This window comes from Rhinolophus sinicus, linkage group LG11, assembly GCF_036562045.2.
Source record: "Rhinolophus sinicus isolate RSC01 linkage group LG11, ASM3656204v1, whole genome shotgun sequence".
NCBI classification, from domain to species: Eukaryota; Metazoa; Chordata; class Mammalia; order Chiroptera; family Rhinolophidae; genus Rhinolophus; species Rhinolophus sinicus.
The window spans coordinates 41,433,169-41,459,500 of record NC_133760.1 but is presented as its reverse complement, the minus strand read 5'-3'; the positions used below and the strand labels follow the sequence as shown (position 1 = coordinate 41,459,500).

Sequence of the window (26,332 nt, the reverse complement as noted above, 5' to 3'; positions counted from 1 at the left end):
CCACAGGCCATGGACTTGGGCCAAGTGGGGCCCAGACAGGAGGCAACCCCCTCCCCACTGACCTCAGACTCACCCTCCCCCAAACAGCCAAGGCTTCTCCCTAATCAGGCTGATAGGCCAGCCTCGCTCTTGCAGGGCAAAGTCCCTCCCAAGTGGCTCCTTTCAGACTGACCTCTTGCAGGACAGGAGAACATGCCTGCCAGGCAAGCCTGTACTTGTCTTAAGGCCACTGAGATCCAAGCTGCAGAGGCTTTTTCTGATATTAAGATAAAGGCCAGGTTCATCACCATGACCCCCAAAGCCCTCACAGGCAGATTGTTGCTGACCCTTTCAATCCATGGTTTTCTTCCTCAAATTGGACCCTGCTGACCGCCAGGCCCATCTCATCACCCTGCCCCCTACCTTTCTCAGATAAAGGGAACTCCCTTCTCCAGTGCATCCTGCTGTCTTTCATCTCTGGACCTTTGTATGTGTTGCCCCAGACTGTGCCTGAAACATCCCTTTCAACCCCACCCAACAATCCTTTGTTTTGTAGCTCTTCAGGTCTCAGCTCAGAAGTCGCTTCTTCCAGGAAGCCTTCCCTGACCATCTATACTAGTTTAGAGGCTGAGGTAAGGTGTTGCCAGGGCCCGCTGGAGTTCCCCAATCACAGCTTAGCACTTAATTATTCTTCCTGAGAGAGGGAGGGGACATTCCTGAGAGACAGGTAGCAGGACTTCTATGTTTCCAAGTGTATATCTATTAGGTTGGTGCAAAAGTCATTGCGGTTTAAAAGGTTAAAAATAATTGCAATAACCGCAATTACTTTTGCACCAACCTAACAGAACCTAACATTATGCCTGAGGCCCGGTAAATGCTTAAATATTTGCAGAAGGAAGAAAGAAAGGAGGCAAAGAAGGAAGGCAGGAAGGGAGGAAGGAAAGAAGGGAGGAAGGAGAGTGGGACACTCCAGTTTATCTGTTCTCATCTCTCGCTTTCCATTTTGTCCATCTCTCTCTACCTTCATCTCTAAACATCTACAATCTCTTTCTCCATCACGTAGCTGACGTCTGCTTCTGACCCTCGCTTCCCATCTCTGACCCATGTCCCTGGAAGTGCAGACATTCTTGCCCCCCGGGCGTCGTTCCAAGAACTGCTGTTCTCCAATATCGTGAGTCTACAGTGGTCGTGGCAGATGTTTCCCCGCAGGGGGTCTCGGGCTTTGTGCCCGGATTGGTGTGTTGGGGTAAAAATGTCGCGCGCTGCGGCTACACGCAGAGGCCTGGGGCAGAAGGCGGCAGGGAAAAGAGGCGGAGAAAGGCAAAGAGGATAAAAGAGGAGGGCGAGTGGGGGAGTGGTGCCGAGAGAGGCGGGCCTGAGCGCGCCCCCCCACCTCCTTACATTGCCAGCGCCCTCCCAGCCCAGCCGGCCACATCTGGCGGCTGCCCTCCCTTGTTTCCGCTGCATCCAGACTTCCTCCGGCAGTGGCTGGAGGCTGCGCATCTGGGGCTTTAAACATACAAAGGGACTCCAAGACCGGCAAGCACAGGCGGTGGTGGCACGGGCCGGGGCGCGGGGGCCGGACCATGCGCGGCTGAGCCGGGCAAAGCAGAGGCCACCGAGTCTAGTGGTCCCTTGGAGCGCAGCGCTGCGCGGCGGAGCAAGCGCCAGCCAGGAGGCGACTCAGCCACACGCGCAGAGCCAGTGACCCCTGGGCGACGTGTGGGCCCGGGAGAGCAATGACCGATGCGCGAGTGGCCCGGGGCGCGCTTGCCGGCCCCCTACGGGCGCTTTGCGTCCTGGGCTGCCTGTTGGGCCGGGCCGCCACCCGGCCATCTCCCATCATCAAGTTCCCCGGAGATGTCGCCCCCAAAACGGACAAAGAGTTGGCTGTGGTGAGTTGCTCCGCGGGCCTCAGCAAGCCAACTTTATAAAAACTAGGAGGCGGAGGGTGGGGGTCCCCCAGCCATACCTCCTCCCTACCCCTGGAGACACACAACATGGGGGAGGGGCTTCAGTAAACAGCCTGGTGGGGGTGGGGGTGGGGGTAAAGTCGGCCTGCTGGAGGAGGGATCTGTTTTGGAAACCATAGGGGATCTTTGGTAAGTGGAGAAGGTCTTTGATAAACAACTTGGCAACTTTCAGGACACAGCAGGGAGGAGAGAAACACTCAGGGAAGGGAAGGAGGTGCTTTGGCAAACAGCTGGAAAAGGCCCCTTTTGTAAATAACGGGGACATTGTATAGTATCTGGGGGATTTGGCAAGGGGGACGGCTTTGTAAACAACTTTTGGACACATCTGTAGGGTTGGCTCACCAGGCCTTTGGCAAGCGTCTTGGTAGGCCTTTGGCAAAAGGCCCAAAGGGGTCCCTTTTGTAAACGGTGGAGGATCTTTTTAACTCCCTGCAGCACTTTGGGAAGGGGATTCTTTGACGTACAATTTGGATAAACTCTTGCACACATTAGGTTGGGAGTTCCAGGCCAAGCAGGACTTGGCAAACATCTGGTAACCTTTGGCACACATCTGGAGAGGGGCCTTGGACAAACCTGCGTGAGGGGACCTTTGGGCAAATATTCAGGGCAGGAAGGAAAAGGAGAGCGCATCTTTTTTGCCTGGCTCAGTGGACAAGTTGGCCTGGAGGGTCAAGGGTTGGACCTCAGAAAGTTTCCTCGAACTTCTGCAAAGAGGTCGGAGGGCGGGAGAGAGGTGGCCAGTGGGGTGGGGATGGAGAGAGGGGCAGGCGCAGGAGGCCTGGCGCGTGGGGCGGGGGCGGTGGAACCCGCGGGTGGGAGAGTGGCCAGCCAGCCCTCCCTCCTGGCGGGACTCCCGAGCTGCGGCTCAGATGTTGTTCTGAGAGCGAGCGCGCCTGGCTCCAGGGGCACCCAGGCCTCAGCGGGATTCCGGGGCAGCGGAAGGGCACTACCCCTCACCCTGTCAGTGCCTCAAGCAGAAGACCCCTCAAAATGTTCCTTCTAGCCCACACGACATCTGCCCCTTATTGCTTTAACTCCCTAGAAATCCCCTATGCTCCATCAGCCTGATCCCCAACCTGCCCAAGACAGCACTTGTATGCCCCAGGTCACCCTGGGCACCCCTTCTCAGGATGTGACCCCCCCCCCTTTTCCTGCATCTAAGCCTCTGTCCCCTCTGCATAAATGGGTTGGGAGACCTTACATTTTTAGGAGGCTACTTTTCTCACGGGTCTGGAGCTGGCTGGCATTGTGATGTGGCTCTTGGTTGGGGGTGAGGGTAGAATTTTGGAGCATTGACAAAGCTACCTTGGTCCCCACACCTTCCACAGCGTGTGGAAGTCTATGTTGCCTATAGGTCATGCAGTGGGAGGTTTGAGAAGTGGGCTTCAAATGCCGGAGTGCACTCACCAGCTGGCCTAGTAAGTGTGGGCAAATGACAACCTCTCAGTCTCAGCTTCTTGTGCAAAGGGAGGATGATAATGGTACCTCTTGGACACTTTGAAGTAGCACATGGTAAGCCCTCCATAAGTATTACTCATTATTGTTATTATTATGATGATTATTATTATACCCTGTATCTTTCCTTTTCTAACTATCCCGCCAAACAAGGTTATGGCCCCTGTGATAAGGTCTCCTGGCTCCTTTCCCCATTCCAATGCAGCATCCATCACATATTTAATTTGGCATTTATTTCTGGTCCATCAGCCTTCTCACATTGGGGTTTGAACCCTACAGACTAGAAACATCTGTCGTGTTCACCAGTTTATCCCAACACTAGCACTAGGCCTAGAACATGGGACATACCAAAAAGGATTTGTTGACCAAATAAATGAGCTGGTTGGTGCCTGACTCTTTGTAGGGGCCTGTTTGGTTTCGGCCTCGGTTTCGGCAGAGCCACTGCACAGCCCCTGAAGGGCAGGACTATTTTCTTTTTGACAATGATCATTCCAGGATTTGAACCCAGGTCTCTGCTGCTGGAGCCCATGCACATAGCCCCTGAATCTCTATAAGAAAAGTGAGAAAAATAATCCTTATGTCATCAGCAGTTGGGTGGATTAAAAGAGATGATGGAGGTAAAGAAGGGTGGTGGAGCGTTACAGTTCTGGTCATGGCTCTGGAGCCAGATTGCTGGGGTCCAAATCCAGCTCTGCCATTTGTGAGCTGTGTGATCTTAGGCTAGTTTCTTAACCTCTCTGTACTTTAGTTTCTTCCTCTGTATGACGGGGAGAGTAATAATAACTACATTATAGAGTTACTGTGAGCATTACAGTTACATGCTAGCTTCAGTGCTTAGGCATACAGTAAGCACCCAGTGCATGGTAGCCATGCTCTCTGTGGCTGGTAAGTCTCTCAGCTAGTGGGTATCAGAACCCAGGTGGGTTTGGGAACCCAGGACTCTACCTCGTGCCCTTCGGCCCCTGGGTTATGTCCTCTCTGAGCTATGGGGCTGGACTGGGGACTAGTTATTGTAGTGCTTTGGTCAGTACTATGCCATCCTAATTGTGGCTGCTTGCCTGTTGCCCATTTCTTCCAGCAATACCTGAATACCTTCTATGGCTGCCCCAAGGAGAGGTGCAACCTGTTTGTGCTGAAGGACACACTGAAGAAGATGCAGAAGTTCTTTGGACTACCTCAGACAGGTGCCCTTGACCAGCGTACCATCGAGACCATGCGGAAGCCACGCTGCGGGAACCCCGACGTGGCCAACTACAACTTCTTCCCCCGCAAGCCCAAGTGGGACAAGAACCAGATCACGTACAGGTGCCGAGGCAGGGCTGGGGCAGCGGGGCCTCTGGGCTACGGGACACAGGGTCTCCTTGGGCCTCTCCCCACTCCGGGCAGCCAGGAGGTGACTCAGGAGGACTTAGCATCTTAAGAAGTTTGCATACAAAGTTCTTAGGAACCGGAGTCAGACAGACCTGTGCTAGAATCTCACACTTACTAGGTGTGGGGCATCGGGGCTACTTATTTTTCAGTGCCCTAAGCCTTGACTTTCCAATCTACAAAATGGGACTAAAACAAAACCTTCCTCATAGGTTGGTTGGGAACGAAGCTAGATCACATTTATAAAGGGCTTTCACAGTGTCCAGAGTATAGTAACAGTGTAATACCTGCTAGCCACCATTGTTACTAGATGCGGTCATTGGTGTAGGTGGAGGGAACTGGATGCTTGGTTGCTAATTGGTTTTATATTACAGTATAGAGTGGTTATAATTGGCTGTTGATCGAGCTAAGAGCTCTGTTCTGTACAGCTCATGCTGGATTTCAAGGATGAGGTCTCTGTCCTGTGTCCCATAGGCACTATGCATGTCACTGTGTGTCCCCGCAGCAAGAAGTAAGGGATAGGAGTGCTGAGACAGGGCCTGAAGATGTTGGCTAATCTAGGACTGCACAGAGCCTCAAGGCATTCTGGGCAGGCCGTTCTCCCCGTGAGCTCTGCTCAGCACACACGTATACCTGCACAAGCATGGACACTCACAGGCACACACCTGTGCACACTCCAGCGCCTGCACCCCTCCTGCTTATGCACACACCCACACACCTGTGCACATACACCCACGCTTGCACACATTCATGCACTCACACAGTTGCATATACACACACTTGCACACATGCATATATGCTTGCATGCGTGTGTATACACATGTTCCTTTGCACACACGTACACATTCATATGCATTTCTCCTACCTCCAGGATCATTGGCTACACACCTGACCTTGACTCTGAGACGGTGGATGATGCCTTTGCTCGTGCCTTCCAAGTCTGGAGCGATGTGACCCCCCTGCGGTTTTCTCGTATCCACGATGGAGAGGCTGACATAATGATTAACTTCGGCCGCTGGGGTAGGAGAACTGGGGCCAGCAGGGGTTCAGTATGGAGAGGGGGTGATCTCGCCATTTGAGCGGCACGGGGTCCTGAGGGCAGCTGAGCGAGGAGAGGAGGTGTAGACACTGGAGCGGCTTAGATGGGCCATGTGGGTGTGAGGGCAGATGACCTGACACTGGGCATCCCTGGAGGCCGTGTAACCCTGAAAGCAAGTACTCTCCTGCTGTCCAGCCTGGCAGCCCTGAGACACATAGGGCTGTTTGATTTAAGTGAGTTACAATCAAATGGAACGTAGAATTCAGTTTCTCTAGCCACATTGCCGGTGCTCAGTAGCCCTACGGGCCAGTTGTGATGGACTCACACAGCACAAAGAACATTCCCGTCATCGCAGAAAGTGCAGTTGGGTGACACTGGGAGACACTGAGGACCTCTAGGTGTGAGAGTGGATCCGAAACAGCGGAGCAGTGTAAACATGAGAATGAGTGGAATAGAACCTGGGGTTGGTGGTGTGAATACTGGCGGTAGTGGAGGCACGAAGGTAGGTAGTGTAGATGTTGTGAGCCGTATAGTGATGTGGGTAAATAGCACAGCACAGAAAAGAGTGTAGACGTGTGGGTGGGTGGTATGCACCTGGGTGGCACAGTCGGCATGGCGTTGGTGTTATGGATACTCATGGTGGACTTGCCAGCACAGTGTAGAGCTTAGGATGGTAACAATCAAATCAGCAAATCTCTACTGACTTGCTGTGTCCCCGCTTCTGGATAACAGAACAGGGAAGGGGATAGATGCCACGTGGGCTAAAGGGCTCCAACTATGGATGGGGTGTGGCTGGGTTTCAGGGCCCAGCATGGGCAGCTAGTAGCTGAGACCCAGTGTGTTTCAGAGCATGGAGATGGATACCCCTTTGATGGCAAGGATGGACTCCTGGCTCACGCCTTCGCCCCGGGTCCTGGTGTTGGAGGAGACTCTCACTTTGATGATGATGAGATGTGGACCCTGGGAGAAGGGCAAGGTAAGCAAGTGACCATCCACAGGCCTCCTCTCTGGTCCTCTGCACGGCTCCCTGTAACCTAGTAACAAGGACTGTGCCTTCCTTAGCAATCTTGGGCACCTCCATCTGCTCTGATGGGACCAGAGAGATGGGAAGGGGCGAGGAGTCATGCAGAATTCGAGTCTTCAAGGAAAGGCCTGGAAAGGCTCACCCCCATCCTGTGTCACCCCTCAGTGGTCCGTGTGAAGTACGGGAATGCTGATGGGGAGTTCTGCAAGTTCCCCTTCCTCTTCAATGGCAAGGAGTACACCAGCTGCACCGACACGGGCCGCAGTGACGGCTTCCTCTGGTGTTCCACCACCTACAACTTCGACAAGGATGGCAAATACGGCTTCTGCCCCCATGAATGTGAGTGCATCTGGCCCCAGGCTTCCCACCTCAGACTCTCGCCTTTCTGGGCTCCCTGCTATCCCCCGCCATCTACACGCCCCAGGTCTGGCACTGCCAGTCAACCAGCATCTCCCCAACTTCCTTCAAACCCCACTGTCCCTCTCACCTGTACAATTATTTACGTAATGTTGTCACTAAATCAATACTGTTTTAAGTGTCACCAGGAACAATAATATTTGTGAAATCACAGGTTTGATATGCTAAATATTTTTTTTTCTGACATACGTTAGAATGAACTTAGAGCTATTAAAATGCTTAGTGGATCTCTGTAGACCCACACTCTACCCTCTGGCCGGGATTGGGGGCTCAAAGGCATGAGAACAGGCTTGGGATGGGTCAGAAGTGTAGCAGTAGAATCAGGCGTGAGACAGACACCAAGGCTGGTTGGTACCCAACGTGGCTTGGGGATACCGACCCCTGGAATTTCAGCCATTACCCCTGGTTCTGATGACAATTCCAGTGGAGTGTGTGTGTGTGTGTGTGTGTGTGTGTGTGTGCAAGGGGACAGTTCATCTGCCTCTTTCGATTGCTGTCTGTCTTTGCTTGTGTTTGCATCTCTCTATCTTGGTAAAGGCATTAGACTTGACTCAGTATTTGTGTGTGTATGTGTTTGTCAATGCTCAAGACATAAAATTTTCAGATGTTTTGAAGCCATGTAGAAGGAAAAAAAATTTTTAAGGTGTAAGGGTATTGATATACATACTCAATTCTTTTTAAAAATATCCTTGACACACTTCATGATCAGAAATCATAAAGTGATAGTATGTATAACTTTATACTTGGTCAAGCTGTCATAGTTGATGATTCTGGAGATTGAAAGTCCAGGACATTAGAGGAAAATGGGAGAAAATCCAAGTGTTTTTCTAAATACTCCTTTCTCCTCTATCCTATGAAGACTCCTTGATTTATATATTTTACATGTTTGTGAATCTCTCTGACTCCATTGCAACTGAACACTGACCACCAGCCCCAGGATACTTTGTATTAAGTATGAATTCAAGCCATTGACTATTAATAAGTCAGTAATTTTAAATAGAAATATTTTATGTATCTTGAATTTCCAACAGGGATTCAAGCAGCATTAACCCTCCCATGTGTCAACCCCTGTGATTAGAACCGAATGCCTTGATGATAGGAGTGGAAACAGCTGTAATTCATTAGTTTGGGAAGGGTTTTTCCCTGCATTGGACATCAGCCATTTACTTGGTCTTAGCCAGATGCAAGTACGCACAGCATGCACGTGTTTGGGTCTTGGGGCAGAGGTTCTGGTTATTCAGCCCCTCCTGACTGCTGAGTCAGTGTCTGTTTCTCTTCATCCTTGTTGGGGGCAGGATCTGAAAGGATATGGGGGTTCCTGGGTGGCAGAAATGCAGCTGATGGGAGGCCAGAGGTGGAAGCTGGCCTCTGTGGAGGTCAACACTCGACCTTTCCCCCCTCAGAGGCCACCGAGGCATCTGGCCTCAGTTTTGCCTCTTTCCTTAGTTCCGTTGTTTCTGGGATTGTAGGAGAAGGTCCCTTGACTGGGGAGAGGGGAGCAGTGAGGATAAGGGACCCACGTCCTACAATGGGTGGCGGGGCAGGGATTGGGCTCCATTCTGGTTGTGGTGGAGTTAACAGGGGCTGCTGAGGTCACCTCTGGCACAGCTGTACACAGATGGTCCTTGTTACTCACTTGTGGTTTTGCTAGTTGGCAAATCTAGAGACGCACCATTTTGTAGCTTTGGGGTAGATGAGGGCACGGGAGCAGGGGGAGAACTCAAGACAGACGAGCCTCGGCTCTGAATCCCACTCTCTCCCCAAGTTCTCCAGTCACGGCCTCTGTCTTGGGGAGCTCAGAGTGGGGGCCTGAGGTGTGTAATAAAAGGTCCCCAAAGACACCACCTCCTCTCCCTCCCCCATCCTCCTCCACTGCTTCCTGCAGGGACCACAGAAGAGTCATCCAGGAAAGTGCCTGGGGTTTAAAGGAGGTGAAGCTGTGTGTGTGTGTGTGTGTGTGTGTGTCAAAGAGAGTGAGCAAGACAGATTGAGATTGGTGTGTTTTGTAATTTTCAGTTACACCCTTTATCCAACTCTTCCATTTATGGGACCATGAACAGTGCTGAAACCAACTTTCTCTGTGCCTCAGCTTCCCTACCTATCAAGTGGAGAGACCCTTGTGGTCCTGCCTTCCATGGATGATATATTTAGCCATCCACACAGTGTGGGCATCAACCAGGCAGCGTGAACAGGGAGCCTGGGGTGGGGGCAGCGTTCTGGAGGCTCTGTGCTGTGTGCCCTGTAGTCACCATTTCACTGTGGGTGGAGGGTTTATAAGGTCCCAGGGAAGGATGGGGTTGGCCAGGAAGCCAGCGGTGGTCCCCAGGAGAAGCAGCAATGTGTACATGAGTTTTAACATTTTGACAACCTTGCTGGTATGAACGGGCGGGTTGGTGGCCAGCCAGCTCTGTGCCCACACAGGTGCCCATCTGATGTTCAGGTGGGCAGGTGGGTGGCGTCCATTCACATCCTCCCCCTCTCTCCCTACTCCTAGCCCTGCTCACTCTGGGTGGCAACGGCGATGGACAGCCCTGCAAGTTCCCGTTCCGGTTCCAGGGCACAAGCTACAACAGCTGCACCACAGAGGGCCGCACGGATGGCTACCGCTGGTGCGGCACCACCGAGGACTATGACCGCGACAAGAAGTACGGCTTCTGCCCCGAGACCGGTGGGTGTCGCTGCCTCTCCCTGCCCCTCAGAGCCAGCACCCTGCCTTCTGATAGAAAGCCCATGAGACCCCCAACCTCCTTTCCCCAGGATGGGATACTGGTTAGAATACTGAACAGCTGGCACAGCAGGGGCACGGAAATCACAATAGACGTTGGGTACCAACAGCCATCACAGCCGTCCTGGTGATGCCTAGTGTCATGCCCACCCAGGACCTGCTCCGAATGACCCACACTCTCTCAGCCTCCCTGTTAATTGTTTCTCTCTCCCTCTGTCTGATCTCGAAGTCTCTCTTTCCTGCCTCCTTTGTCAGTAAGGACTCTCTTCTGCTTTCCGCCCTTCTTCTTTCCTTCCTTCCTCCCTTCCTCCAACAGGTATTTATTGAGCCCTACTTTCTGCAGGAGACACAGATAGGTCTTCTGTAGGACCCTGTGTGGTGAAGCTCATGGTTTAGGAAAGTGTGTTGGCACCACTAGCTCCTCCCTGCCCCCTTTGCCTCTGGACCCTCTGTCCCCCATGCGTGGGAGGCTAATTAAAGCTCTGGGTTCTGGCTGCCTGGGTTTGAACCCCAGCACTGACCCTCCCTAGCAGTATGTGCTCAGGTAAGTTTCTTAATCTCTCTGAGCTCCGGTTTCCCCATCCATGAAGTGGGGGTAACACACGGTCCCAGCTGCACAGGGTTGTTGTGAGGGGGCTGAGGCGTGTATAGAGCACTTAATCCAGTACCCAGGACTGAGCGAGCACTCAGTGAGTGTGGTTGTTACTGTCCAGATCGTGTTGTCGTTACCTGGTGGTGCTGGGCTCGGATCCTCACTGCCCCTGACCTGTGTCCCTAACTCCACAGTCATGTCCACGGTTGGCGGAAACTCGGAAGGGGCCCCTTGTGTTTTCCCCTTCACCTTCCTGGGCAAAAAGCACGAGCGCTGCACCAGCGAAGGCCGCGGTGATGGGAAGATGTGGTGCTCCACCACGGACAGCTACGACGATGACCGCAAGTGGGGCTTCTGCCCTGACCAAGGTACGAGGCTCTGGCCATGGGGCAGACTCACCACCCTTACCCCCACATCTGGGCTGGAAACCTTCCTGAGTCCCCACCCCCCTCAGGCAGAAACAGTGCCCCCCCAGGTACCCATTTACCCTGGTAGAGACATTACTCTGGCTGAAGCCCTGCCCATCTGTGGTGGGGACACTGTCCACTCCAGGTCCACCCACTGCAGAGACACGGCCCATTCCTGGTGGGCGCGGGGCTTAGGCCATCCAGGCAGAGACACAGCCTCTAAAATGAGTCCCTATCCACCCTGGTACCTGCTTTCACTGAGTCTACCCCAAATGTCATAATACTGGGATCAGGGTTCTCCCTACGAGGCGTTCCCACTTGAATGGACAGCGGCCTCCAAGGAGCTGGGTGGGCAGGAGAAGAGAGGAAAAGAGGAAGCACTCATCCTGGCTCCAGCCCCGCTCTCCATGCAGCACTGGAGAGCCCCAGAGCCCCCCTGCCCCGGTGGCACCAACCTTTGCCAAGATGTGAATGGGGGGGTCCTCGTCAGCACTGCATGCTGAGGACACAGCCAGGTAGGGCAGCTCTCTGCCCTCTCAGACTTACAGGTGGGATGACAGAGTGACCAGAAGATCGGCCGTGACCTTACTGTGGGGTCAGTGCAGTGAGCAGGGTGCTTGTGCCCTCTAGTCTGCAAGGCTCAGGGTCACTGGGCTCATTGATGGACCAAGAAAGACGGCCAGGTGAGAGGGCTGGTCCAGGGCCGGCCAGAAATAGGTCTGCCTCCCTTTATGTTACTTGTATTTTTTATTTACAATGAGATGGGACTTGGAGAAGGCCAACGGACAGAGACTGGCCAAAGGAGTTTTCTTATTCCCGCCAAATGCCAGGCTAGGACATAGCCTGACTTTACCTGCTCTGCTCCAGTTTCTACCTAATGGTGGGATTCTCCATCTCTCAGATGGTTAGGGCTCCAGGCTGGCGAGGCACACCTGGGCTGTATATTAGTTCCCTATGGCTGCCCTAACAAAGCATCCTAAACTGGGTAGCTTAAAACAACAGAAATGTGCTGTCTTGTGCTTCTGGAAGCTCGAAGTCTAAAACCAAGTAGGGCCACGTTTCCTCTGCAGGCCACATCACCCCACTCCTGCCTGTCATTACATGGCCTTTTCCCCTCTGTGTTCATCTCTGTGTCTTTCCTTATAAGGATATGAGTGGTACCAGATGAGGGGCCCATCCTACATCCGTATGACCTCATTTTAACTTATATCTTAATTTCCTCTGCAAAGAACCTGTTTCCAGATAAGGTCAGCTTCACAGGTATTGGGGGTTAGGACTTGGACATTTTTTGTGGGCACACAATTCAACCCATCAACAGGGTGTGATATAGGGTTTTCCTGCCGTCTGTGGCTGAGTGTGGACAGCCACTCCATGTAGGAATGCCTTCACTACTTTCCCTGGGGCAGGAATGGCAGACCCTTAGGGCCAGCCTATCCCTGCTCTTACCTATTTGGAGACCCTGCGGAGCAGGTTTTGCTGCTCCTCTGTATAGAGGAACACAAAAAGCCAGGAAGTACAACTTTTAACGAATGGGACTTTAAGTAGAGAATTTGCAGATGTTGCTGCTTCTCCCTTATAGCACATGTACAGCCTGCCCTGGAGAGGAACAACAGGGGACTTTGGCTGACCCTGCGTGAAAAGAATAGGTATGGTCTGTTAATCCCAGAATTGTCAGGAGAAGGAAAAATCAATACGTGCCATTTCCAGGGCTGTCAGTCCCACCATGGGATGTCGTCAGAAGTTTCCATTGCTGGGGCCAGGGCCTGACTCCCCCCTTGTCTCTCCTTGTCTTTCTGCCCCCTCCCCTCCCTACGGCCCTCAGGGTACAGCCTGTTCCTGGTGGCAGCCCACGAGTTTGGCCACGCAATGGGCCTGGAGCACTCGGAGGACCCTGGTGCCCTGATGGCACCCATTTACACCTACACCAAGAACTTCCGCCTGTCCCAGGACGACGTCAAGGGCATTCAAGACCTGTATGGTAAGCCCCAGCTTGGGGCTGTGAGGTGGGGTCTGGGATGGAGGCCCAGCGGGTGCAACCAGCAAGGTCCCATCTATCCAGGATTGCAGGACACAAGTGCAGGAGGTGGGAGTGTTGACCTGGTCTAGAGGACCCTGGGATCGTCCCTTGTGTCTCCAAATAACATCAGTGTTGGTGCCCCTGTTGGTTCCCCAGCGCCATGCTGTGAGGCATGTGGGCTAGAAAAGGGGCTGTCCGTCTTCTAAGCAAGTAAACTGAGGCCCGAGAACAGTAACCTTTCTGGCCCAAGGTCACCAGTTTCCATCAACTAAGTTAGGTTTAGAATCCAGAAGAATTAGCTAAATACAGTGTAGAAGTGTTCCCTGTGTGGGGAATGACCTTAATGACACAGGGGTGCAAGTTTCTAGTTTTCATAATGATTCCTTTATTTTAATATGTAATGGGAACAATACACCTCGTACCTGAGACCAGTGATTGATTTATTATTAATGCTTACAATGAGGCTAGAGTTTAAAAAGTAAGTCCATGTTTTAAAAAAAATAGTAGATATATGGTACCTGGACCATGCCAAAATAGTGAGTGGCGCTTGAGCCATGAACCTGGGGAAACACTGGATTTGGAAAGAACCCGAGACTGAGTGAGAGATGCTAGACTCTAGCGCTGCCTCTGCCACTCACCAGCTGCAAGAGCTGGAGCAGGTCTTTACCTCCCTGGACTCAGTTTCCTCATCTGTGAAATGGGAATAATAATGATGCCGACCTCCCAGGGATCTAGTGCGGACTGATTTGGGTGATGTCAGTGAAGCACGTTATAAAGTGCGAAGGGCCCTGGGATTCTGGTTTCTCTTCAGTCTCCTCTCCACATCCAGGCGTTGTCTCCCTCTCTCACCCAGGCTTACACTAGGCCAGAATAGTCTTTCTTCTGATGCTTAGCAAGGTGGGTGGGCGGCCCTGGGGGCTCAGCCTGATGGGCGAAGCCTTGGAGCTGGGCAGAGTCTGAGGTCAGGTGTCCTCCCCCAGGGGTCTCCCCTGACATTGATCCTGGCACTGGCACCGGCCCCACCCCCACGCTGGGACCTGTCACTCCAAAGCTCTGCACACAGGACTTAATCTTTGATGGCATCTCTCAGATTCGTGGGGAGATCTTCTTCTTCAAGGACCGGTGAGTGTGGGAGCTTGCTTCTTGTCCTTTGCCCTCATTCTTCTTGTGCCCCACCCGTTGCCCAGGGACCGCACTGGGGGCTTTGCAGAATGCCCTGTAGAGACAGTTTCCCCCCCGCCCCAGATCGCAGTGGCTTACCACCCCAGGCATTTCTTTTGCTCTCTCTTCGTCTGTGGCTCTCCTGGGTGTCTTGGCTTCAGGTTGCAGTTTGGGGTAGGTATGCTTTGCCGTCACTCATTCTCCTGGGATGAGTGGCTCCTCGTGGCAGATGGCAGAAGCCCAAGAGGCCAAATCAAACCACATGAGCACATTAAAGCATCATGTTGCAGAATCTCCCATTGACTGAAGCAAATCACGTGGCCAAGCCCAACATCAACTCTGGGGGTGGAACTGTGAAGTCAAATGACAACAGACATGATGTGTGTTTCTAAAAGAGGGACGGAGGGAAGAATTAGAAACAATAATCTGGGCTACCACAGGCCTTCTCCTGGAATGGACTTGACCTCAAATAGCCCAAGTGCTCTATGTACAGGGAGAAAGTAACCAGAGGGTAGAGAAAGGGGATATCCTTCATGCTATAAAGGCCTGCACTTAATTGACCAAGCTCTGAGACTCACCCAGCTGCCCTTGGCCTTCTGGGTAATGGCAGACAGGATCAGGACTGCATTAAAGGACCCATCCATCATCCAGCTGCACATACATACTTGTACACATATCCATCCATCCATCCATCCATCCATCCACCCATCCATTATCTATCCATCATCCATTATCCATTATCAATTCATCATCATCCATCCATCCATCCATCCATCCATCCATCCTTCCATCCATCTGTCCATTTATCTAGTCATAGAGCATGGTAGTTGACAGAATGGGCTCTGGAGCCAAATTGCCTGGGTTAGAATCCTGGACCTACTACTTGCAGGTTACATGATCAAAGGCAAGTTAATTACATATCTTCTTTGTGTCTCAGGTTTCTTATCTATAAAATGGGACTAACTTTCCAACCTATCTCACCAGGCTGTTGTGAGAATTAGATGAGCTTAGTGCCTAGAACAATGTCTGACACAGAGCAAGTGTGTTCAGTCCTACTAGCTATTATTACCAACAAATAAGTACTTGGTCTCTGCTGTACCACGTGCTTCACTAGGCTTTAGGAACTGGGGAGGCGGAGGACATGCTTGGGGCACAGGAGCTTCTTAATGCCTAGAGCAGTGTTCTCGAAGAGCGGTCCATGGGCCTCCTACCTCAGCACCCCTTAGGGTGTGAGTGTTAAAAGTGTGGGTTTCTGCTCCCACCCCCAGTCCCTCTGACTGAAACCTCTAGGAGTGGGCCCCAGGAATCTGCATTTTCGCAAATGCCCCTGATGATTCTGATGCACATTAGAGTTTGAACATCACCAGTCTGGTTTGGGAAACAGAGGCAGAGAGAACTGACAGTCATAATACATGGCAGAATGAAAGGAATGTGGTCACAGAAGCATTAACAAAAGCTTTGTGGACACATCCGAGTCAAGGAGCCTCCACAGGTGAGGCAGCACTTGAGGGGCCTGTAAGGAGAAGTGGATTCGGGTGGATAGTGATGGGGCTGACAGGTCGGGAGGGTGTTTGAGACAAGCGGAACTGCAAGGGCAGAGCCATGGAGAGGTGAAAGTTCCTGGCTTAGACGGGGAGGAGCAGAGAGCCTGGTGAGGCTGGAAGCTGTTCCACACACTCTTGGAAAGGGCCTTTTTTACTCCCAGCACTGGATTTGGTGCTGGGGCACAGATGCCAGCAGAGAGATGACGAGAGAGAGACTCGATGCAGAGAGAGAGAGAGAGATGAGACTCAAAATGCAATGAGAAGTCAGGTGCTGTCAGGCCTTGAATGCCCAAACCAGGATGTAACAACAGACGTCCTTGCTGTCCTGCAGCCCCCATTACAGGGACGGGGAAGAAGTGAGTCTGGGGGTCCCGCTTCCCAGCACCATCTTAGCCTGGAATTCTTCCCACGAAGGGGAGCCCTGACCACACATGCTGATCTGAGCTGTGTGGACCTAGGACAGGGTGCAGAACCCAGGCCCAAGGTGCAGCCATCCCTGACCTGACACATCACACTTTCAAAAGGAAGTTGATGAGTGTGTAGTGGGCTCATTAAATTAAGTGGTGAATATTGAAGCCCCGATCAAGTACAAAAATTGGTGCTAGGCCTGGGGTGGGGGTTGGGAAAGGCAGTGCTGCAAGATGATTCAACTCGGACTTGGGAGTGAGATCTGAATTCGAATCCTGGGAACCTCTCTGAGCTTCATTTGCCAAACAAGGATCATTGTGATACCTTCCTGTACCAGGATGTTTTGGCTGCAAGTATCAGAGAACCTCAACTCAAACCAGCTTTAACAATGGAGAGAAATTTCTCTCACATGGCATGAAGTCCAGGGTTAGGGCTGCTTCCAGCGACAGAGAGAGGGCCCGTGACTCAGTGATAATTTTGTCCATTGCCGTCCTCTGACTTCATCCTAAGGCCACGTTCCTCATGGGTAGAGTGGCTGCCAGTGGCAAGTTGGGTGACAGGCTTCCTTGCCCACATCCAGCAGGGGAGAGAAGGAGAGAGAGAAAGAGAGAGATCTCCACATATGAAATACAAGTCAGTCTGTTCAATCTCATTGTGCCAACATAAGTCATATGACAATGGCCAAATCAATAACCGTTGCCAGGGAATGCTAAAGCTCTGACAGGCTTAAACCAGTGGTTCTCAAACTTTGGCAAGCATCAGAATCATCAGGAAGGCCCGTTAAAACACAGTGCTGGACCCAAGCCGAGAGAGTGATCCACAGGTCTTGGGTGTAGCCTAATTTGCATTTCTAATGAGTTCCCAAGCGATGGTCTGGGGATCACACTTTGAGAACCAGTGGCTTAAACTAATCAGAATGGGGATTCAGTCCACCTGCAAGTGACGATGGATCATAACCGGGGGAGTTCTGTAAGGAAGGATGGTAGGAAAATGAATAGATCATAGATTCTGCATAGATCACCAAGAGTGCATATTATCTTATTGTGAGGATTACAGTTTACAAGACATATAAAGTGCTGGCACTTAGTATGCCCTCAATAAACAATAACTCCTGCCGCAGTGTACAAATCCATTCCGTTTCAGTTCAGGAAATGCTATTGAGTGCCATCAGCCCCTGCCTCAGTTGGCTTCCAATCTAGTAGTAGAAATAAGATATTTAAAAAAACCATCAAACTACCATTCCAGGCACTCAGTGTTGATGATTTTGAGAGGCTCAGAAGAGGGGGAATACAGTATGGACAGCAGTAGTTAGGGAAGGCTTCCTGGAGGAGGGAGCAAGTGAGGGAGAGAAAAGGTTGCTTCTCAGTGCCAGCATCTTGCAAAGGGGGCTCTGCCCATTCTGCAGTCCTTCTGCCACCTTCCTTTGATCTTGTTCCCCCCTCTCGGGGCGTGATCTCCAGGATGTTTCTGAAGGGAGTTGGGGAGATAGCTGTACCTGTGGTTACAGCTGCAGAGTGACTGACGGGGTGGTTTCCTGTGTCCCTTTCCTCTCCTCAGGTTCATTTGGCGAACAGTGACGGCCCATGACAAACCCACAGGGCCCCTGCTGGTGGCCACATTCTGGCCTGAGCTCCCAGAAAAGATCGATGCTGTGTACGAGGCCCCACAGGAGGAGAAGGCTGTGTTCTTTGCAGGTGTGTGGGGAAGGTCCTGCCTGGCCCTCGGCTCCACAGATCCCTGCGCCATGGCTCCTGTGTACCTGTGGGTGCTCCCTCCACATTATGGACCCACTCTTTCCACCATCATTTCCCAAAGGGTGGGATGCATGTGGGTGCAGCCACCAAGCATCAAATAGCACTGGCCCACCAAGGGAACGTTTCATTACCTTTTAATTATTTTTCAATCCTTTCGGTTCCTTGTCTAGAAGGAAAATTGCAGTTCAGTGCTTGGTGTCTCTACCACCTTTCTAGAGCTAGGGCCTTTGGCAGGCAACAATTTTAGTTAGAATTTTTTTAAAAAGCCAATTTGTTTTTGTCTTTCAATTTTAAAGTACGCTGTTTCTAAAGATTTCATAATGAACTCCTTGAAAGTAAAATATTAAATAAATCATTGTACAAGGAGTCACCATAAGTGGTAAAAGTCATCAAGGGTCGCATGGCTAACATTTGGGGAACCCTGCTCATTCAGCCTTTATTTGAGCACCTGCCATGTGCCGGGGACCCAGCCCCTGCCCTCACAGAGCTCAGAAGCTAGTTGGGGAAACAGAAGGGCAGGCTGTTGTGGGGAGACCAGTAAGGGCTGTGGCTCAAGAGGAGGACCGTCAGGGTCCCTGCCCTGTCTGAGCTGGGGGCACAGGGACAGCTTCCCGGAGGAGCCGAAGGCTCGACCAACCCTGTGGGTGCATGTTCCCCAGTTTGGCTCCCCATTTCCTCCAACCCAGAACCGTCATGGGTCAAGGTCAGGGCAGTACTGGCCCCCCAGGGCATCTTTGTGCAAATTAGGGAAAGGTACCTCTTCATGGCAGGCGTGGCACTTAGAGGGCCTGGCTTGGTGAGGCGAGCCAGGGCCGGGCTCATCCCCCACTCTCCTCCTTGGCCAGGAACATTTTCTAAGCAATTGTAAAACTGTCTATGTGGGCTCTGATCTGGGCTCCGAATCTGAAGTGAGCAGGAACTTGTCTCCCTGTTGAGAACGGCCACAGACGACGGGAGGAACAGGCTGGCCTGGGGCATTTCAGCGCCCGTCACCAACACACCCTTTGCTTCCACCCCAGGGAATGAATACTGGGTGTATTCAGCCAGCACCCTGGAGCCAGGGTACCCCAAGCCACTGACCAACCTGGGGCTGCCCCCTGATGTTGAACGAGTGGACGCTGCCTTTAACTGGAGCAAGAACAAGAAGACATACATCTTTGCTGGAGAGAAGTTCTGGAGGTAAGGGGGTGGGGGGTGGAAAGGAGGGCAGCATAGCCGGCTGCGTGGCATAGAGGAGACACTCCTGGCTCGAGTTCGGAGGTTGGTGGGTCATGGATGCCCCCTCTCTGGTCTGTAACCTGCCAGGGCTGCAGCGCCGTTGAGAAGTCACCAAAGGACGACCCATCCTTGTGCATATTACGTACAATTCTGGTTAGAACCTCCCTTCCCTTCTCAGAGGTGTTTTGATTGGGCCCATGTCTGTTTGGTCTGGAGTGTCACAATTTGGGATTACTCGCTGAAGAAGGGGGTAATAAAAATAAAGATAATAGCTGCTGTTACTAACACTCTTCCAAGGGCTTTATGAGGTGGGTATTATGATTATTAGTCCCATTTCATAGATGAGGACACTTGGGTTCAGAGAGGTTAAATATCTAGCTTAAAGTCACACAGCAGGTAATGGTTGGATTTGAACCCTAGAATTCTGGCTCTGAGAGAACATGCTGTTTCTCACTATTCTACATTGTACCTGAGATAGTGGGGTTCCAAGAAATGGGGGTGGTGGAAGCAGGGATGGCAGAGGGCAAAATAGGATGAAGACTGACAGACAGATGCACCAGTTTCCCTCAGGAGCCAGCGTCCATATCAGGCCCCGTGGAAGCAGCAGGCACCCTCTGGCATGTCTGCAACAGGCCCACTGGCAGTGTGTGCAGGCTGGCAGGGGGCCAGCTCGGAAGCAGGTAGCTCTCTGCTCCAGGTCATCTAACGGGAAGGATTCAATTCTGAGAGACCATGGTCAGGGCTAACGGTCAGGGAGCCCAATAGCTAGGAATGGTCGGTGAGAAGCAGCCCAGACCTCAGGACTTTGATTAAAATTCTTCATATCCCCAGATAAGGAAACTGCTCCAAAGTGAAATAATATGTCTAAGTTATTAATATGCTGGTGTGTTGGCCACAGAGCCAGGGTGAGAGCTGCTTCTCCTGTCCTCTAACCCCATCCCCCTGCACTGTGCCCTCAGGGTCATTTGGTGGGGGGGAGGGGTGGTTGGGTGTCTTCAAACACCCTTCCTCCTAGTGTCCCCATGTTCTTCCTGTGGCTGCCACTGCATCCGGGCCCTTGTCTCTCACCCCTTAATTGATCCTGCTTTCCTCCTAAGGCCCCTCACTTCTCCCCTTCCCACCACTGCTACCTCCAGCTTCCCTGCATTCAGAAGCTGGTTTTGTCGCAGGTTGCCCGTGTCCAGGTGCAATTCCAGACGTATTGCTAAGATACTTAGCAACGTAGGCTAATTGATATCTCAAGCCTCAAAAATAAATAAATAAAGTCAGGAAACCACAGAGCGGGCTTTCTGCCCACAGGCTCCGGAATACTCCCAGGTCTGCAAATGGTGTCTTGGCCTGACAGGCACCCTGAATCTCCAAATCTTAGAATGTGGACAGTGAGGGCACAGACTCACAGAGATGGGAATTGTATAATCATAGAACCCTAGTGTCTTCAAATCATGGTGGTAGAAGGACTTTTATAATCACCCTCCATCGCATTCTGTGTATGTAAACATATAGGAACAGATGTGTCCATGTGTGACTATGAGTGTGCACACCCACGCATGTACACACACACACACACACACACACACACACACACACAATCAGGCTATAGCAGTGCTTTGCTGGGTTTCTAGCAGAATTATCCGCCTCCCAGTTCTTTTCCGAAATAAGCTCACCTCCCAAAGCCAAGGTCCAGGACAGACAGCCTGCTTTGTAAAGGAAGCTCCATGAAACTTCCTTAAAAGCGGCAGAGCTGCAGGGCCTGTCAGAAGCTCTGGGCTGGGTTTCCAGAAGAGACAGATCTCTCTCCCAGGAGAGATGCTTCATGAGCTTGAGGCATTGGTCCTAATGCAGCATCTGCAGGGGTCCTAGGACCTCCTTGCTGGAGAAGGAGAGAAAGCCCTAGAGTGATAGAGGACGAGCATCCCCTAGTTCATGCCAGGGAGTGCTCAGCCCCTGCTTCTGGACGCTTCCACTAAACCCTCAAATATCTGTTCAATATCTCCTATGTGCCAGGCACTTAGCTAGGTGCTGGAAGACAGTGATCAAGAAATAGTCACTCCTATTTCATGGAGTTTACAGTAGGGTGAGGGAAAGAGACACATTTGAATAAAATAATAGTAGCTCTCGTGATGGGCCCTGTACCACATTCCAGGCTGTGCATTTTACCCGTATATTTCAGTTATGGTAGATATTATTTATTAGCTTCATTTTCTAGGTGTGGAAACTGAGGCTGATGTGCTTCAGAATACACCACTTGGAAAGCTCGGACACAAATGTCTGTTCTTAAACACCTGATTTACTGTAATTTCTACAGTCTCAGAGAAGTAGAGAGTGTCACAGAGAAAACTTTCAAAACAGTGTACCAGTGAATGGGAAACACTGTAGGAGGAGACTGTGGGGACAGAGAGGAAAGTGAAGAGAGGTGGTCCCCTTCAGAGCCGGCATCTTCTGATGCCACAATGTCATGTTCTTCCTGCAGGAAAAGAACTTGGAAGCAAATTGATTCACTTATTTGAGCCTCAGTTTCCTCATCTTTAAAATGGAGTTGATTCCTGCCCTCCCTACCTTCTGTGGGTTGAGTGAGAAAGAACTGAGGACAAGTTCAAGATCACAGAACTTTGAGCCATCATCACTTTAGAGAGTGTAGGTGGAGGCGTCAGTGGAAGTGATGCAGGTGGAATGCTGGGCGTTGGAGGTGGGACACTTGCTTTTCGTATCCCAGGTCATGAGGAGGCACGTTAGGTTTTGCAAGAAGAAGTCTTATGACGCAGCTGGGATTAAGGAAGGCTTTTCTGGCAGTTTTCAGGGTACCGGGCAGAGAGGAAACACCCCTGTGGAAGGGAGTTCAGAGGAGAAGCTGTTGGCGTCTGAGGTGGAGCTTGTCGGGCTGGTCATGGGGAAGAAGGGAGTCGGCTATGAGGTGCTGTAGAAGCATGCGTGGCTGTCACCAGGATGGCATTCAAATACAGATGTTATCTTGTTGACTGCAATATCCACAGGCACACAGTGGGGTCTCGTTAAATATTTATAGAATAATGAATAGGTTGAGTGTAAGTGGAGAAACAAAGGAATCAAAAGGACCCCAGCATTTAAAAAGTTCTCCAAAAAATTAAAAAGACACAGGTGTTACTAGCCAGGAAGAAGTATATGCCAACTAATACTCAAGGTATTTACCCGAATTAAAGGCAGAGCCCAGCATAACGATGCAGCCAGGACTGAGGTGGTGGAGGTCCACTTCGTGACAAGCAGGCCTTGGATTCATGCACCAGCTGGCATTGTAACCTCGCTGTCCCAGCTGACGTCATCTCCCAGGACGCAGACTGTCATCTCCACCTGACAGATAAAAAAGTAGTAATTTGTCCAAGCGACGCAGGAAAAGAATGATGGGGCAGGTCCCGTCCCTGGACTTCTAGTCCTGTGCTCCTCACATTGCACTAGGGATCAAAGTTTGTAAAGGGACTAGTATTTCCCAAATACCCACCAATGACTAGATATGGCGCTAGGCACTCTGCGTGTTATTATATTTCGTATATCAGTATACATTAATACATTAAATGAAATAGAGCCCCAGCTTCCAGCTGGTAAACCTGAGACTCAGAGAACACCTTGCAGCCCTGGGGCCAGAGAGACCTGGGTTGGACCACCACTTCGAAGCTGGGTGTCCTTTTTTAAGGGTCTGGTCTGGAACATGGTTATTGGGGTAAGAAGAGTGTCATGGGATTGCCGTAAGGACTGACTGAGAAAGTAAATGAAAAGTGGTTAACACTCTGCTTAAAGACTAACAATACTCATAAGATTGTTTTTCTGGGGCTGTGAAGGTCCTATAATGACTGAGTGGTGGAGCTGGGATTCAGACCCAGTTCTGACAATGTGTCCTTCCATTCCAGTCAGCAGCTTGCCTCCCTGAAGGGCTAGGTCTGCTTTCCCAGGCCCACCCAGGAGCCATCAGCTGGGCCCTCCCCTCCAGGTCCAGGGAGGGGTGGCTTTTAGGGAGGCCGCACTGCTTCACCATGTCTGGGTCCTTGCAGATACAATGAGGTGAAGAAGAAAATGGATCCTGGCTTCCCCAAGCTCATCGCAGACGCCTGGACCGCCGTCCCTGATAACCTGGACGCCATTCTGGACCTGCAGGGTAGTGGTAAGCTGCCCAGGCCTCTGTCCGCTTTCTAGGACTCCCCGCCCCCAGCCAGGGCCCAGCTCCTGCAAGCACACACTCCTTCATTGTGCGTGGAGGCATGCAGTGCCCGGGAAAACAAACCAGCCCCTTCAGCCCAGTGCTGGGAAGGCATCCAGACCCCTGACCTTTGCTCACTCAGCGGGCTCCAGGCAGTAAGACCCAGAAAGGCCCCTCACAGCTGCAGGGCGTGGAGCCAGGGAAGGGGAGGGCGGGAGGCCTGTGGGGGACGGGGATAACACGAGCTCTGTGCCCTGGATTCATTCCAGGGTTTCATCCAGGCCCTTTTGGTTTCCACAGGAGGCCTCGTGACTGCCTCCCATTAGCAGAAGGATGGCTCCATTTGAGACAGGACAAACTTTGTCATGGCCTCTTGCTGATGTGGCAAAGATCCCCCACTCATCTCAATTTGCCTCTGGTCCCTTGCTGAATAAAAACAACCAGCATCATCGAGGGATAGAATTTGGAGTTTGAAAACCATATTCCTAACGAGGCTTCTGTGAGCTCTCTAGGGCGCTGGAAATAGTCCAGTTCGGCTTTTTAGAGGATAATTTAATTAAATTCCACAAAGTTTTTTGTTTTGTTTTTGAGCCCCTATCATACGCTGGCTAAGTACATGGCCCTGACCTCCAGTAGCTAAAGGTCTTACATGTCCAACAAAAAGCAGTATACAGTCAGGTGCTGGGTCAAGGATTATCTTCAGGAATAAACATCTATTAAGCACCTACTGTGTACTAGGGTTTTAAAGGAAGTAAACGAGATCGTGTATGTCAGGAGTCACAATTCCAAAGCCCATAGGGGCCAGGCCAGTAGCACAAATGAGTGAAGTAGGCGAGGCAGACAGTAGGGAGTGGTGGGGTCTGTAGTGAACCAGAGAGCACATGGCTCATTCACAGGGCAAAGCTGCTTCCCTGCTTCTGGTGGCTGCTGTCCTGCAAGAGCTGGGTCCAGTGTTGCTGGCTATTCTGGTCCTTTTAAAAGGAAGCAAAACACCTGTGTTTTCATGTGAAATTTCCAGATGTTTACACATTGGCAACTTTTTCAGAATTTAAAACAAAACAAAACAACTTGTGTGAGCCAAATCAAACCCGTCTGTGAGCCAGTAGAATGAGCAGCCCCCTGGTTTGCTGCCTCTGGGATGTGGAACGTGCTTAGTTTGGTGATTATGCGCAGTGAAATACTGTTATTTATGTTAATAATAGCATATATTATCTAACTTCATCCTAACCACAAGCCCTACGAGGTTGCTGTCTTTATAGAGAGTTTACTTCCACAGCCATTTCCCTTTCTCCAGCCTCAGAGGGGTCCTCTCTGGTTTAAAAGCTTCTTCCCTATGGCAGGCAGACTTTCAAAGCTCCCAAGAACCTTCCAGGTGCCAGAATGTCCGAGGATGGGGTGGTCACAGCCTTTCCTCTTTCTCGTCCCAGGTTACACCTACTTCTTCAAGGGTGCCTATTACCTGAAGTTGGATAACCAAAGTCTGAAGAGTGTGAAGTTTGGTGGCATCAGATCTGACTGGCTGGGCTGCTGAGCTGGCCCCTGCTCCCACAGGCCCTGCCTCTCCGTCACTTCTGCACATTGGGCCCTGAGCATCAGGGAAGGACCCAGAAGGGCCTGGCAGCCTTCAGCTCTGTGGTTAATCAGCATTCCTAACCCCACCTGGTAATTTAAGATTCCGGAGAGTGGCTCTGCCCCGTGCAAGGAAAGGTGCTGACTGTACCCCTCCCAGGTTCCCCTTCCCCCTTCCATATCCCACTAGCCCTCCAGAGCCACCCCCAAAGAGATGCTTTGATATCCTCCATGCGGCCCTGCCATGGGCTGCCCTGGTGCTGTTATACTTCCGGCTCCTCTCCCTCCACAACCTTCTGTGGCTTACAGCACCCTCAGAGCCAACAGAGACTGTCTCAAGAGGGCACTGGTGGCCCAACAGCCTGGCCTGGGGCAGTGGGAAAGAGGCATGGCCAGGAGACCTCCCAGACCCCTGGCTTCTTACTGCTGGCTGCCTTAGAACCTTCCCTACATTAGCAGTTTGCTTGGTATGCACTTTGTTCTTTTATGTTGATGGTTTTTATTTTTCCACTTTGAAATTGCGTTTCCTGACAGAAGGACTCAGGCTATCTGAAGCCACTGCACAATGCGTCTCAGCCCACCTAGCAATGGTTTCCTTGTTCACTCTATTTAGTATGCTCCCACCCCGTCACTTCCTCCACTGGATGGAGGAAAACCAAGCCATGGTTTCCCGCTCAGCGCTCCCCTCCTCGCCCTTCAACAATTCCCCATGGGAAATGTCAACAGGTATGAATAAAAACACCAACTGAGTGGCAGTGTTTGCCTCTGTTTCTGCAGAGCCTAGAGAGGGGCTATAGCCCCAGCCATAGAAGGAAACTTACACAGTCTAACTCTCTGCTGGGCACAGGTGACTTGCTGAAAAGGTTAGAACAGCCAAAATAAACAGCATCAGACCCTCAGAGGGGATAAGCTGGAATCTCTCTGTCCCATGGAAAAAGCCTGTTACTGTAATTGCAGCGTCTTGTTCAAGGTTCCCTTCCTCTTTGAGTCTCAGGTTCTTCATTAACAATAATCCCAATTCTAATACTACTAATAATACTGAACAACAATGTCCCCCTCCATTAATAGAGGGCTTACTATAATATGTGCTGGGCACTGTGCATGCATTACTTCATTTAACTTTGACAACAACCTAAAGAGAGGGCTGTTATAATTAGCCCAATTTTTACTGATGAGGAAACTGAGGCCCAGAGAAAAGTGATTTGCCCATAGCTGTTAGGTAATAACCCAAGTCAAGGCCAAAGATGACCTAGAGGCAGAGTTTTAGCCCTCAGCCCAGAACCTCCATCAGTAGCCACCTTAAGTAAACAGCTAGGGGACAGATGTGGGTTTGCTTTCTAAGCACAGCTAGCACAGCTTCTATTAATGGGTAAGCTCCTTACCCTTCCTTCCCACCAGATTGTCACCCCTAAAATCCTCTTCTCTGTAGAAATTCTGTAGCTGCTGCAAAACAGAAATTTAAGGCCTACAAGTGTTTCAGAGGCCCCGTCTGGCTTCAATAGTCTCTTGCTTCAGAC

The 26,332-nt window shown here is 51.3% G+C and overlaps 1 protein-coding gene across 1 annotated transcript; it reads left to right on the top strand.

The window, feature by feature from the left end:
* Positions 1-1,338: 1,338 nt before the first annotated feature.
* MMP2 (matrix metallopeptidase 2) lies at positions 1,339-25,570 on the top strand. The gene is made up of 13 exons (XM_019749783.2): positions 1,339-1,874; positions 4,486-4,712; positions 5,647-5,795; positions 6,662-6,790; positions 7,004-7,177; positions 9,750-9,923; positions 10,767-10,940; positions 12,802-12,957; positions 13,977-14,118; positions 17,667-17,803; positions 18,883-19,042; positions 23,101-23,210; positions 24,674-25,570. The coding sequence occupies exons 1-13, from the start codon at positions 1,719-1,721 to the stop codon at positions 24,775-24,777; spliced, it is 1,992 nt and encodes a 663-aa protein (XP_019605342.1). The 5' UTR covers positions 1,339-1,718; the 3' UTR covers positions 24,778-25,570.
* The last annotated feature ends 762 nt before the right edge of the window (positions 25,571-26,332 follow it).